The sequence below is a fragment of the Anolis sagrei genome, chromosome 5 (assembly GCF_037176765.1).
Source record: "Anolis sagrei isolate rAnoSag1 chromosome 5, rAnoSag1.mat, whole genome shotgun sequence".
Lineage (NCBI taxonomy): Eukaryota > Metazoa > Chordata > Lepidosauria > Squamata > Dactyloidae > Anolis > Anolis sagrei.
Window position 1 is genome coordinate 164,133,137 of NC_090025.1, and position 13,869 is coordinate 164,147,005.

General features: G+C 39.1%; 1 protein-coding gene across 2 annotated transcripts in view; it reads left to right on the top strand.

Annotated features, from left to right (window-relative positions):
* The first annotated feature begins 251 nt into the window (after positions 1-251).
* Positions 252-13,869, top strand: part of CSNK1E (casein kinase 1 epsilon) — a 47,591-nt gene continuing 33,973 nt past the window's right edge. Inside the window, exons 1-2 of one of the 2 annotated variants that reach the window (XM_060777042.2) lie at positions 252-564; positions 7,449-7,536. In XM_060777042.2, the coding sequence (XP_060633025.1) occupies positions 7,461-7,536 (76 nt within the window). In that variant the 5' untranslated portion in view covers positions 252-564; positions 7,449-7,460. Of the gene's footprint in view, positions 565-776; positions 1,066-7,448; positions 7,537-13,869 lie in introns of those variants that run through there. The other variant, XM_060777043.2, reaches the window with a different exon arrangement.

Genomic DNA, 13,869 nt, shown 5'->3' on the forward strand with positions numbered 1-13,869 from the left:
GTACAGTAAAAATACAATAAAATAACAAGATATATAATAAATATAAATAATAAAATAAAATAAATATAAATAATATAATATAATAAATAATAACATAAAATGATAAAATAAAACACACCACCCTAATAAAAACTCAATTAGTACAATGGACTACAATCCAATCTGCACACACAGGCTCCCACGCCACAAAAACAAGACGCGGCCCCTTTAAGCCTGCCCGGGGAGGGAGGAGGACCTTGGCCTTTGTGGGATGACATCACTGGGTTTGGCTTCCCGAGGCTCAATGGAAACTCAATGAGGGAGAGAGTCTCGTCAGTCCACACACCGGAGGGAGGCTGAAGGGGAAGGAGGCAGAGCCAGAGAGAGAGAGAGAGAGAGGGAAAGAGCAGGCGCGAGCGCGCGAGAGCGAGCGAAGGAAGGAAGGAAGGAGGAAGCGGCGGCGGCGCTGGCTTGACGGCGACCGGGGCCGCCTTTCCCAATCCTCCGTCATCCTCCCCTCCGGGGCGCGCTGCCCCCTTGACAGCCCCAGGAGCAGAAGCGGCAGGCGGGCTGCTTCCAGGCGGGGTGAATATTGGGGGGATCCGGGCTTGTTTGGGGGTGCAAACCCGGGGGGAAAGGAGGCCCCTCCGTCCCTTTGTGCTGCTCCTTTTTTTTCCCCTCAGAGAGGAGGAGGGGGGAGAGGGAGGAGGGAAGGCTCTCTCTGCCTTCCACACAACAAGGCTGGGGTCGTGACGGGAGGGGGGGGGGGAAGCATAATTGTGTGACACAGGAAGAAGGGAGGGGGAAGCTTTTTGGATAATTTCTGAGGACAACAAAAGGCTTAGCAAGGGCTGCCCCTTTTCACCATTTTATACCCTTCAGAGCTTCCTCCCCCCATTGTCTGTATATAGCAAAAGCAATTAGTACAATTATCTCTAATATTATTATTGTTTTGTATCAATTTGAGTCAGGGAGGGTGTTGAGAACGCCATCATATCCAATTATATTGCCTATTTATCCTGTTAGAGGGGGGAAAGGAAGCAGATCACCATTGTGTTTGCCTTCTTTTGGCTTCAATTTCCAATAGTAAGTAACAGTTATTTCTGTCTCTTTTATTCCCCCCAGCTTTAATTATCATTAGTAATCCCCCTATTATTTATTTTCATTTATTTTATTATTAATATGAATTATTACCCCCTTTTTGTTGTTGGTTGTGACCAAGCTTTGATCTATTCCTCCAAAGTGACCAAAATAGGGAGGAAATTGGATGTTTACCCCCTATTATTTATATTTATTTATTTTATTATTAATTATTATTAGTTATCTTTCCCCTTTTTGTTATTGGTTGTAACTAAGCTTTGATCTATTCCTCCAAAGTGACCAAAATAGGAGCAAAATTGGATGTTTACCCCCTATTATTTTTATTTATTTATTTTCTTATTAATTATTATTAGTTGTCAACCCCTTTTTGTTGTTGGTTGTGACCAAGCTTTGATCTATTCCTCCAAAGTGACCAAAATAGGAGGAAAATTGTATATTTAACCCCTATTATTTCTATTTATTTATTTTACTATTAATTATCATTAGTTATCACCCCCTTTTTGTTGTTGGTTGTGACTAAGCTTTGATCTATTCCTCCAAAGTGACAAAAATAGGGGGGAAATTAGATGTTTACCCCCCTATTATTTATATTTATTTATTTAATTATTAATTATTATTAGTTATTTTACCCCCCCTCCTTTTTTGTTGTTGTCTCTCTATTCCCCCAAAGTGACAAAAATAGGGATGTTTATTGTCAGATCACACTCGCCTTTTCGTGCCTTTTGAGAAAAGCTTGGATATTTATTTATTTATTTATACAGCCTTTAATTATTATCAGTTTAATTATCACTGCCTCCCCCACCTTTTATTTTAGTTGTTGGTTGTGATATATTCCCCCAAAATGACAAAAATAGGGGGAAATTGGGATGTTTATTGTCAAATCCCATTCTCCTTTTTGTGCCTTTTGAGCTTGGATATTTATTTATTTATACAGCCTTTAATTATCATCTGTTTAATTATTATTGCCCCCCCCCCTTTTTAGTTGCTTTAATCAATTCCTCCAAAGTGACAAAAATAGGGGGAAATTATTGTCAAATCACATTCTCCTTTTTGTGCCTTTTGAGAAAAGCTTGGATATTTGTTTTTTTATTTATACAGCCTTTAATTATTATCAGTTTAATTATCACTGCCCCCCCCCCCACCTTTTTTTGTTGTTGGTTGTGGTAAAGCTTTGATATATTCCTCCAAAGTGACAAAAATAGGGGGAAATTGGGATGTTTATTGTTAAACCCACTCTCCTTTTTGTGCATTTTGAGAAAAGGTGTCTGTTTGTTTATTTTTCAGCCTTTTAAATAAATATCCAACCTTTCAAAGGCACAAAAAAGGAGAATGGGATTGACAATAAACATCTCATTTCCCCTATTTTTGTCACTTTTGGAGGAATAGATTGAAGCTTGGATATTGGGGAAAGGGGATAATGTCTCTTCCAACCCCCCTTCTTCTTTTGTATCAGCTGAGAGACCTTTAATAAGGGCCTTTAAGGTTTTCTAATTCTATTTCTAATTAACCATACATAATTATTTTTTTTAATTTTAATTGTTTTTTTTTCCTCTCCCCTCCTCTCCTATGTTTCAACCATTGCTCGAAGGTGATATAATTTGAAGTTATGCTTGTGGTTGAGTGATGAGGAGAGATAGTATCAGTGTCTTTTTATCTCTCTCTTTTTTCATTGGTTATGTAGTAATGTTTGATCTGCTTTCATCTCCTTTTCTTTCTTTTTTCTACCTTCCCCTAAAATAGGGGGAAAGTAAGTGTTGAAGAGGAAAAAGAAAAAAAAGCAAGCAAACAATTAAATGTGTTTCTTGGCCCATTGTTTTTTTAAAAGGGAGAACATGTGTTGTTGAAGGCTTTCATGGCTAGAATCACTGGCTTGTTGTGTGTTTTCCGGGCTATATGGCCATGTTCCAGAAGCATTCTCTCCTGACGTTTCACCTGCATCTATGGCAGGCATTCTCAGAGGTTGTGAGGTCTGTTGGAAACTAGGAAAAAGGGGTTTATATATCTGGAATGACCATGCTGGGAGAAAAAAATCGTGCCTGTTTGAGGTAGGTGTTAATATTTCAATTGGCCACCTTAATTAGCATTTAATGGCCTAGCAGTTTCACGGTCTGGCTTCTTACTGCCTGGGGAATCCTTTGTTGGAAGGTGATTAGCTGGCCCTGATTGTTTCTTGTCTGGAATTCCCCTGTTTTTGAGTGTTGTTCTTTATTTACTGTTATGATTTTCGGGTGTTTTTAATACTGGTAGCCAGATTTTGTTCATTTTCATGGTTTCTTCCTTTCTGTTGAAATTGTCCACATGCTTGTGGATTTCAGTGGCTTCTATGTGTAGTCTGACATGGTAGTTGTTATTTAATAATGTTATTACTTCTCCTGTCTGTTAAAATTTCAAGAAATATGAAATATCCCCTCCCTTCTTGCACGTCCTTCCTTTTAGTTCTTTAAACCGAAAAAGCATTTTTTCCTGACCCATTTTTAAAAAGGGGGAAATATTCTTTATTTCTTATGTCTTCCTCCAGCGTTTAAAGCTAGTCTGAAATATCCCTCTTCCTTCTCATATCTCTCCCTCCCTTTAAAAAGCATCCATTATGTATCTGGGCAACCTTTACACAATCTGGCTCAAGGTGTGTTTCCCTTTCCTTGTAAATCAAGTAAGGTTAGTAGGAAAGAACTCATCTTCTCATTTGGCGTAATTGTTTGGGAGGGAGTAAGGTGAAGGCGGCGGGGGGGGGGGGTTGTTTACATGCTGAAGAAGCCCTGTTTGTTGTTTGGGGGATTTGCATTGTGTGTTCGTACATACATATGTATACACATTTATAGCCTCTTAAGTGTATGTATTTCCTATAATGTATAATGGAGTGTGTGCGTTTGTGCGTACAGCATCGTGTAACCTAGGTTGTAGCTTTCTAGAGTTGTGTGTGTGAGACAGAGAGCACTAGAGAGAAAGGGATATTAATACATAATAAGCATCCACTCACGCAGAGTATATGCATTAGGGCAATGTGTGGGAATCCTTCCTGATAGTAGAAGAGGGAATTCTTGGTCGGTTTCTTGCCTCCCTAGGGCTTTTGCTCTAGTTTGGAAGAAGGTACACATTCATTTATATAGTTGGGTTGTGGAGAAGAAAGCCTGAGGCTGGAAACCAACTATTTGTTGTTATTTATGGTGGTAGGTGAACAGGGGGAAATCTAATCTTCCACTCCTTCTCATCTCAAGTTATTTGGAAGTCAAAGTAGCTGGATGTTTGTAGTCCTTGGCTTGAACAACCATAGTGTGGTTGCATTTTGTGAACCCTTTACCCACAGCTTTGTCTTATGCCTTACTAGATAGGAAGTCCCTTGAATGTTGATGTATTTAGGATTCTGCGTCTCTCTAGTGTGTATGGGAGGCAACAGACTATTCGTTCTTTGTTCCTAACCCTTTCCACTCTTGCCTATTGTTGTTCTCTGAGTTGTTTTGATGATCTGGATAATATCTCCCAGGCTTCTGTGAGGAAAGATGGGATATAAACCAGCACATTAATGCTAGTAATCTGCTTTTTGCAAAGTATTTGATGAGCAGTCAGCTGGAAGCATTCTTATAAAACTGTGTGGGATAATCAAGAAATAGTCTCTCACAGGAAGCTGTTACAGGAAGTTGAAAGGTCACAGCGCACTGGGGGGAAAAACCCACAGTGAGCAGCTGGGTCCCTGGGGACCTAAAGGAGGATCTCTTCCATGAAATGGGTTACTAGCTGAATCAAACATTGAGCCCTGCATTTTACTGCACTAATAGCTCATGCTTTTCAGCAATGCTGACAGAGCAAACTAAAACTCCTAACTCCCAATGAATGGGGCACTGCCATAGTAACTTTGGAAGGATATTGACTTTTTCCAGTTTTATGACAGTTATTCAGTGAATAGTAGGTGAGGAGAATACATGGTCCTCCAAATGTTGATGGACTACAGCTCCCATCAGTACTACTGATGGAGCCAATAGTGGGGGATGATGGGGGTTGCAGTCCATCAATACCTAGCAGGCCAGATATGTCATGCTCCTTGTTTATAGGGATACAAGACTTTAACCTTCCAGCAGGATAGAGCATGAGCCACAATATGGAAGGTTCTGAACTTAGATTTATAAAGGTTAGTTGGGAAGAGAATCTTGTCCTCTCGCTTGCCGGCCATGTTTCTTCCTGTTTGTTTTTTAGGGCTGCTCTTCTGTTGTAAATTCTGCTTGATTGAATTTAAAAAGGAGGGGAGGCTGCATATTTTTTACCAATAAATAAATTTGCTAGTACTGAGTACATGTTACACCAGGAGGCTCCACCTCCTGGTGTGTTTTGGGAAGCTGGAACTGTGTTTTTTTAGGGTTTATGGTAATCTATTATAAAGCACACGCGGAATACTTAAATGTGTGTCTGTAGCTCATCCATTCCTCTCACTGTAATCTCATGATTAGTGGAAAACATGGATTTGAATGTGACTAGAACTCCACTTATGGGGCTTATTCTAACATCTTATGTCCAACAGCTTCCCTTCTGCTGTTCCCTGTTGAGGCAAAGGATGCCTTCATCTACTTAATCCTTGCCCGTTCTTCCCAGCAGCCCACCCCATGAGAGCAAAGCCTGCATGGAGTGCATTCATAAACATGCATTACATAAATTAACCATAGAGCAGCATCCTCTAAAAGAAACCACAGTCTCCTCCCCTTCTTTAGTCAGATCTATGTCATTTGATCATGGAAATAGCACAAGATGGTGGCTGTCCAAGGGGATCTTGTTGGTGAAACTCTAGAATTCCTATTTGTTCTCTGCAAATACGCTATTTCTCCTGCACACACCAAAAATAGTAAAATTCAAGCTTAGTTGAATCTCATGTTGATGAATGGATTATGCAAAAAAAGACAGCGGGCCTACTGACAAATTATAGAGGCATGCAGACATGTGACTTCAGCCCAAGAAGCATGAATGCTTTGAATATGGGAGAAATTTACCGTTCTTTATAGTAATTTTCTCTTGCAACTACACTTCCAATATAGTAATAAGTTAAAGTACTTTGGCCATATCATGAAGAGACAGGAAAGCTTAGAGAAGACAATTATGCTGGGGAAAATAAAAGGAAAAGGGCAAGACCAAGGGCAAGATGGATGGATGGCATCCTTGAAGTGACTGGCTTGACTCTGAAGGAGCTGGGGGAGGTGACGGCCGGCAGGGAGCTCTGGTGTGGGCTGATCCATGAGGTCACGAAGAGTCGGAAATGACTGAACGAATGAACAACAACAACAATCTGTTCAGTGGAATAGCAATACTGAGGCTTAGAGGTCTACAGTGGGTCTTTGGCATCCACTGGGATTTAGTTCCTTCCTGTGGACACCAAAATTCGTGGATGATGAAGTCCTCTATTATATACTGTGTCATAATAAAATGGCGTCCCTTATACCAAATGGCAAAAGCAAGATGGGATTTTTGAAAACGATTTTTAATCTTTGGGTGGTGGAATCTGTGGATATGGCTGGCTGACTGTATTCCCATTTCTCTCCATCTCTCTTTGTCCTGTATGAACTTTAGAAATTGTATTGTGGAATATCCACAAGTTGATAGTAAAGTATATCATATATAAATAAGTTTTAGAGTTGGTTAGTTTCCACCTTTAGCTTTTCTTACAGTTTCTGTAGTGTTGCAATCTTAAGCATGCTAAATTGTAATTCTGCATCTTTGCTTTCCTATAAAATGTGAAGGCCTCAATGTTGCTCATAAGAATAATTCCAATTTGTGTTATATTTTAATTAGATTAAAATATTTAATTAATATATAATATATTAATATATAATATAATATATTTAAAATATTTAATTAGATTAAATATTTGTGTTATATTTAAATTAGACCTAGTAAAAGCGTATAAGAAACATAACTTTTTCAAATCAAATCTCTTCCTCTGGTAAGATGCTTGAAAAAGCAGGGGGAGGAGGAAGAAGAGACCAGAAAACTGATTTGATGTTGCCTGCGTGACATCCTGAGATAGAATCAGCAATTTTAGCAAGACTTGCTTTCTGGATAAGTTTGTTTAGAATAGCAGCCCAAGATGGCTTTGGATTTAAGGTCAACTTAGGTGACTGGTTTGACTCTTCTGTTTTCCTGATTCTCCCAACCCCCACCCATGAGATGCATATTTTTCTAACCACATCATTGAAGGAAAGTTGCACTTACTAAACTGAAATTTAGAGATCTTTTTGGGAGAAAAACTAAGTCAGATTTTTCTGTGTCAAGATGTAAGCCCTAGGGGTAAGGCAGCAAATTCAGGGAGTACCTAGGAACCGTATATGGTATCTGCTGCCAAAAGCCATGTTTTCTAACCTAATCCTGTATGTCCTCTGTTTTGTTTCCAGAGCAACTGAAACATGGAGCTTCGAGTGGGGAACAAATACCGGCTGGGACGAAAAATTGGTAGTGGATCCTTTGGAGATATTTATTTGGGTGAGTTACTGTTCTGTGTAGACATACATTTTTTAATCTTTACATTGGCTCAGACTAATTGATAGAATGATATATTTGATGGGTCCGTTTTTAAAAGTAGTCTGCTGCTTTTTCAACCTGAGAGAACTGGGGTCATTCTAGTCTTTAAAAAATATCTTTCAGACTCTGAGAAGTTTCTAAAACAGGGATATATAATGTTAGTCCTGTCCTCTGAAATATTTTTTTTTCCTGCTGGTACAATTTTTAATTTTATAAAAATAAGAATGGCAAGGGTTTGTAGTATTCACATATAACATCAAGCCCTCCTCTTCGTAATGCTGTGTCTTGTCCTTGCACCAAGTGTATGAAGGATGGCAATATTAATACCTTTCCCCCAGAGTTTACACCTCAAGGTTGTCAAAGCTATCTAAAATGAAATAATCTAGCACTCAGTGCCATACGTAGACAAAATTTGCAAAGCTGTTATGTCTGAGACAGCTCCTTCAAAATTTGAGGCGATACAGAGAAAAGGACAGGCCCTGATAGTATTCGATCTATATTGTTAAATGGAGACACCAAGAATAGGGCCTCAAGTATGTGCACTCCCTAATTTGAAGACTTTCTCTTACCTTGTGGCAATTTATGAAACATGCTTCTCTTAGGGAAATCTTACATTTATTTTTCAATCAGGTTGCTAGTTTAGTAGGTGGTAAAAATACTTTGGATGTCATCTAGATTTCAGCAAAGCATTTTGTAAGGTCCTCCGTGATATTTTGATTAGCAATGATGACATGTGGTATAGATGGGATCACTATCAGATGGATCCATAATTGGTTGAAAACCAATTATTTGTCGTCACTGATTGCACTTCGGACTGGAAGGAGGTCTTAAGTGGAGTGCCTCTGCATACCATCTCAGAGCCATTACTCTTCAACATTTTTATCAGTGACTTAGGTGACAGTACGGAGGGAATCCTTATCAAGTTTGCAGGTGACACAAAACTAGGAGATGAAGCCAACACATTGGAATGCAGAAACAGAATTAAAAAGAACCTAGATAAACTAGATCAATGTAGTATTTACATTTACTTCATAAAACCCCAAAATATACAGGCATAGGATGGCCCTCAGCAGTATTACATGCAAAAAGAACTTTGGAATTATTGGTGATCATAAGTTGAACACTTTGTAGTGTGGTGTTACAGTGAAAAAGGGAAATGTTATTTTAGGTTGCATTCATAGAAGCATAGTTTTCAAGTCTAGGGAAGCAATAGTTCCCATGTATTCTGTGCTGCAGTATTTTGCTCAGTTCTAGGTACTTCATTTTAAGAAGGAGATAAGACAACTAGGAGCAGGTTCAGGGAAGGGCAACAAGGGAGATAAGAGGTATGAAGAATAAAATGTATGAGGAAATGTTGAAAGTGCTGGGCATGTTGGGTTTGGTGAAGAGAAGTTGAAGGGTGACATGATTGCACACCCCAAATACTTCAAGGGCAGTTACAGAGAAGGGGGCAGACATGTTCTATTCTGCCCAAATTGATAGAACCAGAAATAATGGTTTGAAATTGCAGGAGGGTAGATTTCGATTGAACATTAGAAGGAACTTCTTTACAGTAAAAGTTCATCAATGGAATCCACTGGAGAGGTGATGGGGTCTCCTTCTCTGGATGTCTTCAGGAAAAAAGCTGTGGAAAGGCTTTACCCAGAGACCCTGTGTTGAGCAAGCTGTTGGACTCAGAAATCCATGAGGACCCTTTCTAACTCTATGAATCTATCAGTCTGATTCTGCAACAAAAACACACATACATTTCTGAGAACAAAGTGAAGTCTTATATTTGAAACTTCTTGGTTTTCTTAGGTTGTGAATGAACAGGAATGGATCCCAGGATATTAGAGGGTAGCATCATGGGCATTTCTGGCTTTAGGTGATTGGGAGGAGTTATTGCTTGTAGCCCTTTGCATCTAGCTATGCTAGTGGAATAGGAAGAGGAGGCAAGCTCTTCAGTAGTAGCTTGGCTGCGTGCAGGTTATGTATTATCCTATGTAGGCCTGAAAATATGAAAAGAACATAGGAAAGGAATTGGAAATAGAAGACCTGCTCACATCCTTGACCCCTTTGATTCAGAAAAAGAAAACTGATCTATAAGGCAGAACACTCCTTGAGATTTTTTTTTTTCATGTCATGAGCGACTTGAGAAGCTGCAAATTGGTTCTGGTATGAGAAAATTGGCTATCTGCAAGGATGTTGTCCAGGGGATGCCCAGATATTTGATGTTTTACCATGCTTGTAGGAAGCTTCTCTCATGTCCCCGCATAGGGAGCTGGGGCTTACAGAGGGAGCTCAACCCAGTCTCCCCAGATTCGAACCGCTGACCTGTTGGTCAGCAATCCTGCTGGCGCAAAGGTTTAACCCATTGCGCCACCAGGGGCTCCACTCCTAGAGATGAAAATTGCGGACAGTTGGGCCTTGTCTTGGAATAATTGCTTTGATACCATGGGAACAGTTGGCTACAATTTGATGTTTACCAGATGCATTAGACTGCATTCACCAGAATTGCCAAGCCATGGATAGAGCATGCTGAGAGTTGAAGTCTGACACATTTGGGAGGTGCCAAGTTGGGGGAAACTAGCTTGAATCCTGCTTGTCAATGATTAAAATTCTTGGTTTTTAAAATCATGTCACATGTGTTTTGATTTTCATAATACACAAAGCTCTTCTCATAATTGGTCCAAATATTCTCTGTTCACCATGTCTTTTGTTTTGTCCATTTCATATATGTTCCTAGAAGCAATTATGTATTCTAGGTGTGGCTTCCCTACCCAGTGTTTCATTGAAAGGTTATCCTCTGAGTGATCTGAAATATGATTCCTCTGCATACAGAGTGTCTCTTGCATGTAGTTCCCATTCCTAACATCCAGCAGTGTATCAGATTATCTGGTTTGCTTTTCTGGCACTGTTAACAAGATTTGCCAGCTTCAATATTTCCCAGATTCTTTCTTTTAAGCAGGGTGTTTTCAGTTTTCCACTTGAACATCTAATTATCTACATACTTTATTCATATAAAATTTATATGTCACTTAACCACCCAAAATGTATGACATTCCTAAATGTTTGTAAATGCACAAAATACAGTTTTTAAAAAGTTCAGGTGGCAAAAACCTAACATGCATTGTCAGCTCCTATAAACCCCAATCACCCCATTGACACAGAATTTCACTTTAGTGATTCAAAATAAAAGTGTATCCTCCCTTAAAACTATTAAAAACCTACATAGCTATCAGAAACAGTTAAAACAACAATGTGATAAACCTCAGAATATTGCAGTTGGGTGTTGATGTAGCATTTTTGTAAGACTGTATCTTTTTATGTTAAGACCTGTAAATTCATAGATATGTACATCTGCTAAATTGTTCTTGTTATTTATGTATAGCCCATCTTTCTCCTGACATGGGAAGATTATGTCTCATCTTTCTTTGGTTCTTTCTTTCAAAAAGGCTGGTTTCTATTTGACAAAAGCATAGTGCAAATTGATTGCTTCTTCTCATAAGATTACTTTCTGATTTTCTAATGTATCCCTTTCTTTTCCATTGCCTTTTATTACACTTACTTAGCTAATAAATTCGTTTACCTCCTTCCTTTCAAAGTCTCTGTTGTTTTCAAGAGTTATGCCAGTCGTCCCTTGCTTTGCACCAGGCTTCTAGAGAGACTAACTTTCTTTTTATTGAGTTTCAAAAAATGACAATGACATAGATTTAAAAGTAGGCTTTTCCAGAATAAGGTACTTAATTATTATTTAGTTTTAATAACAGCAATCCATTTTAAAAATAGCTTCTTTTACTTACATTTTGTGTGTCTAATGATGGATGTATATAACTTTTAAGAACATTTTTGGATTGTGAAAAGGGGTATTAGATTTTAAATAAATTAAAGGAATTGAGATTTCCCTGCTCCAAATCACATATTTGGCAACTACTACAATTACTAATAGAACTTCCCTTATGTGTCAAAAGCCACTATTTCAGCAAATCTGTTCTGCCCTATAGTATCTGCACTTCGCTGTCTGTTGACTTCCTCTACCTTGCTTGCATTTTCGTAATCTGATTTTTAACCCAACCCTGCCTTGCTTTGTTAAGCCCTGAGGGCAAGATCTTCTATTCCTAACATGTTCAATTGTATGTTCATAGTTATTTAAGATTTTTTAAAATATTCAATCAGCTATTGTTATGTAATAGAACTTAACTGCCAACTTTTCAAAGACTTCAGCTTGGCTATAGATTTATGTTTATTTGTATGTATTGTTACAGGAAATTGAGCTAACCAAGGGGGTGGTGGATAGAACACCTGTAATAAATATTAATTTGAGTCTTTTATTTGGGGCTTACATAATTCATACAGGATATAAGGACAGTTGGTGGCCATTGACACCAGTGGCCTGTGCCCACTAACATACTGAATGAAGAATAAAAGGGTCAGTGCAGCATGTCATGGAGAAAGTAAGGTGCCAGCACACCCTATGCCATTAATTTCAGTTAAGAAGAGATAAGTCTGAGCAAAGGTTGTTTCCTTTGGCCTGTATCTTTGCAATTTTGCATGACGAGTAAAACCTGTGACGTATTGATCTGGAGTATCAAGTTTTATTTTCATTTTGTTTAAGCACTGAGCACTTTAAAAGTGGTCTTTGTTTCAATTTCAAACATTTTATTGAGAGTCTGGGGAGAGCTCAGATTAGAAGGAGACTAGACGCTCAATCTCTCAGTCAATTTGGTAAGCTTCAAAAACCAATATCAGAGCTGGTATGTTTGATCCATTGTCATTCCAGGTTCATTTAGATCTCATTCTGGGTTGACTGAAGAATTACTCATGTGAGTCAGTTCCCATTGTTCTTGCTATCTTTGCATCCAAGTTTTTTTTTGTTTTCCCCCTTTTTTGCTTCTTTTAGCCAATAGTGCATTTTATTAAATTAAAGGACACTTGCTACTGAGCAACTAACTTAGAAGTTGAAGAAATCACTTGTTCCTGCACATACCAATTCAGAATTTTGATAGTCTAGATTTATTCAATCTGGCATTTTTAGATCTCTAGCTGGTTTGTGTGAACTGGAGTGTCATAATCTGAGAGAGGCAGTGCCATTGCTTTGGAAGTCAGATATTAGCAAAAGTGCTGGAGATCAAGCTAATGAGAGACAGGGGAACTGGACTAGACATCCTATAAGCCTCTCTTGCGTTCTATGATTCTGAAATTCAATGGCTTTTGTAAACACATGTCTGGAATGTGGAGACTTTGCTTTCTGTGGTGAAGATTGTTTGGTTTGGGAGACTCAGCTAGGCTACATTGGAGAACTGATAGAGTTGATTGAGGGAAGTATGTTTTGGACATAGAAATTACTGCAATTTGGGAGGTGTAATATTAAAATTAGAGAGGTCATATACAGATGGAGCTCCTTCAGGTCAGAATTGGGGTCTTGACAGAGGGGGGCTATACTGTTCCTTTGTCAAATTGCATTAGAGAAGCTAGGAAGCCAGCTTGGCACAGCAAGGCATGCTGGGAAAATGGTGGCCTGTGCTTGGACAGTTCTTGATGGCATGCCCCTCCCTCACAGGAGGTCAGGGGATGTGTTCCCTTTGTTTCCTGGCCTGTTAACTGCCTGCCTGCTTGCCTTCCCCCATCTGTTCTATTCTCAGACTTTTCCTTAGCTACCCAGTGACAAAAAGTGACTGGCAAGAACAGGGAAAGAGAGATGTAGTTGATCCGTGCTGTTGGAGGCTAGCAGATATTTGTGTGTATGTGTTAACAGGTCTACCCATCTAAATGTCTCAGAGGGCCCCTTGCAGAGTGCCATCTTCATTTAGGCTGGTGACATCCATGTCTCCCTCCCCCAATTACTCCTGTATAATTTGAAGCAAATGGGTTTTGAAGCCTACAGCCCACACATCTGAATGAGACAGGGGGTGGATGCTGCATAGAATTTTTGATCACTTCCAGATCTCTTGGATCAGTGAAGCATAAGGTCTCCTCTGTAGCATTTGTGCCTTTATGAATTGTTGCAAATAATGCGACATCTTCTTTACAGGATGTTGCTTAATCTTATACATGGTAACCAAAAACCATTTGCCTTTGAATCTACATGATATGACCCAATATAAATTCCTGGACCAGTCTGAGAGATGCTTCTTGCCTTATTTGAGGCAATTCACACTGGGATCATGGGGTGGACCAGGGAGTCAAAAAGAGTGGCAAGGAAAGGAACAATCATGTGGGCACAATTTACAATCTGAAAGCTAGCAGTAAGTCTTCAGGAGCAGTTTTCTTGAGGAAGAACCTAAAGGGTAGTTTAATAACCTTACAAATGGGTGG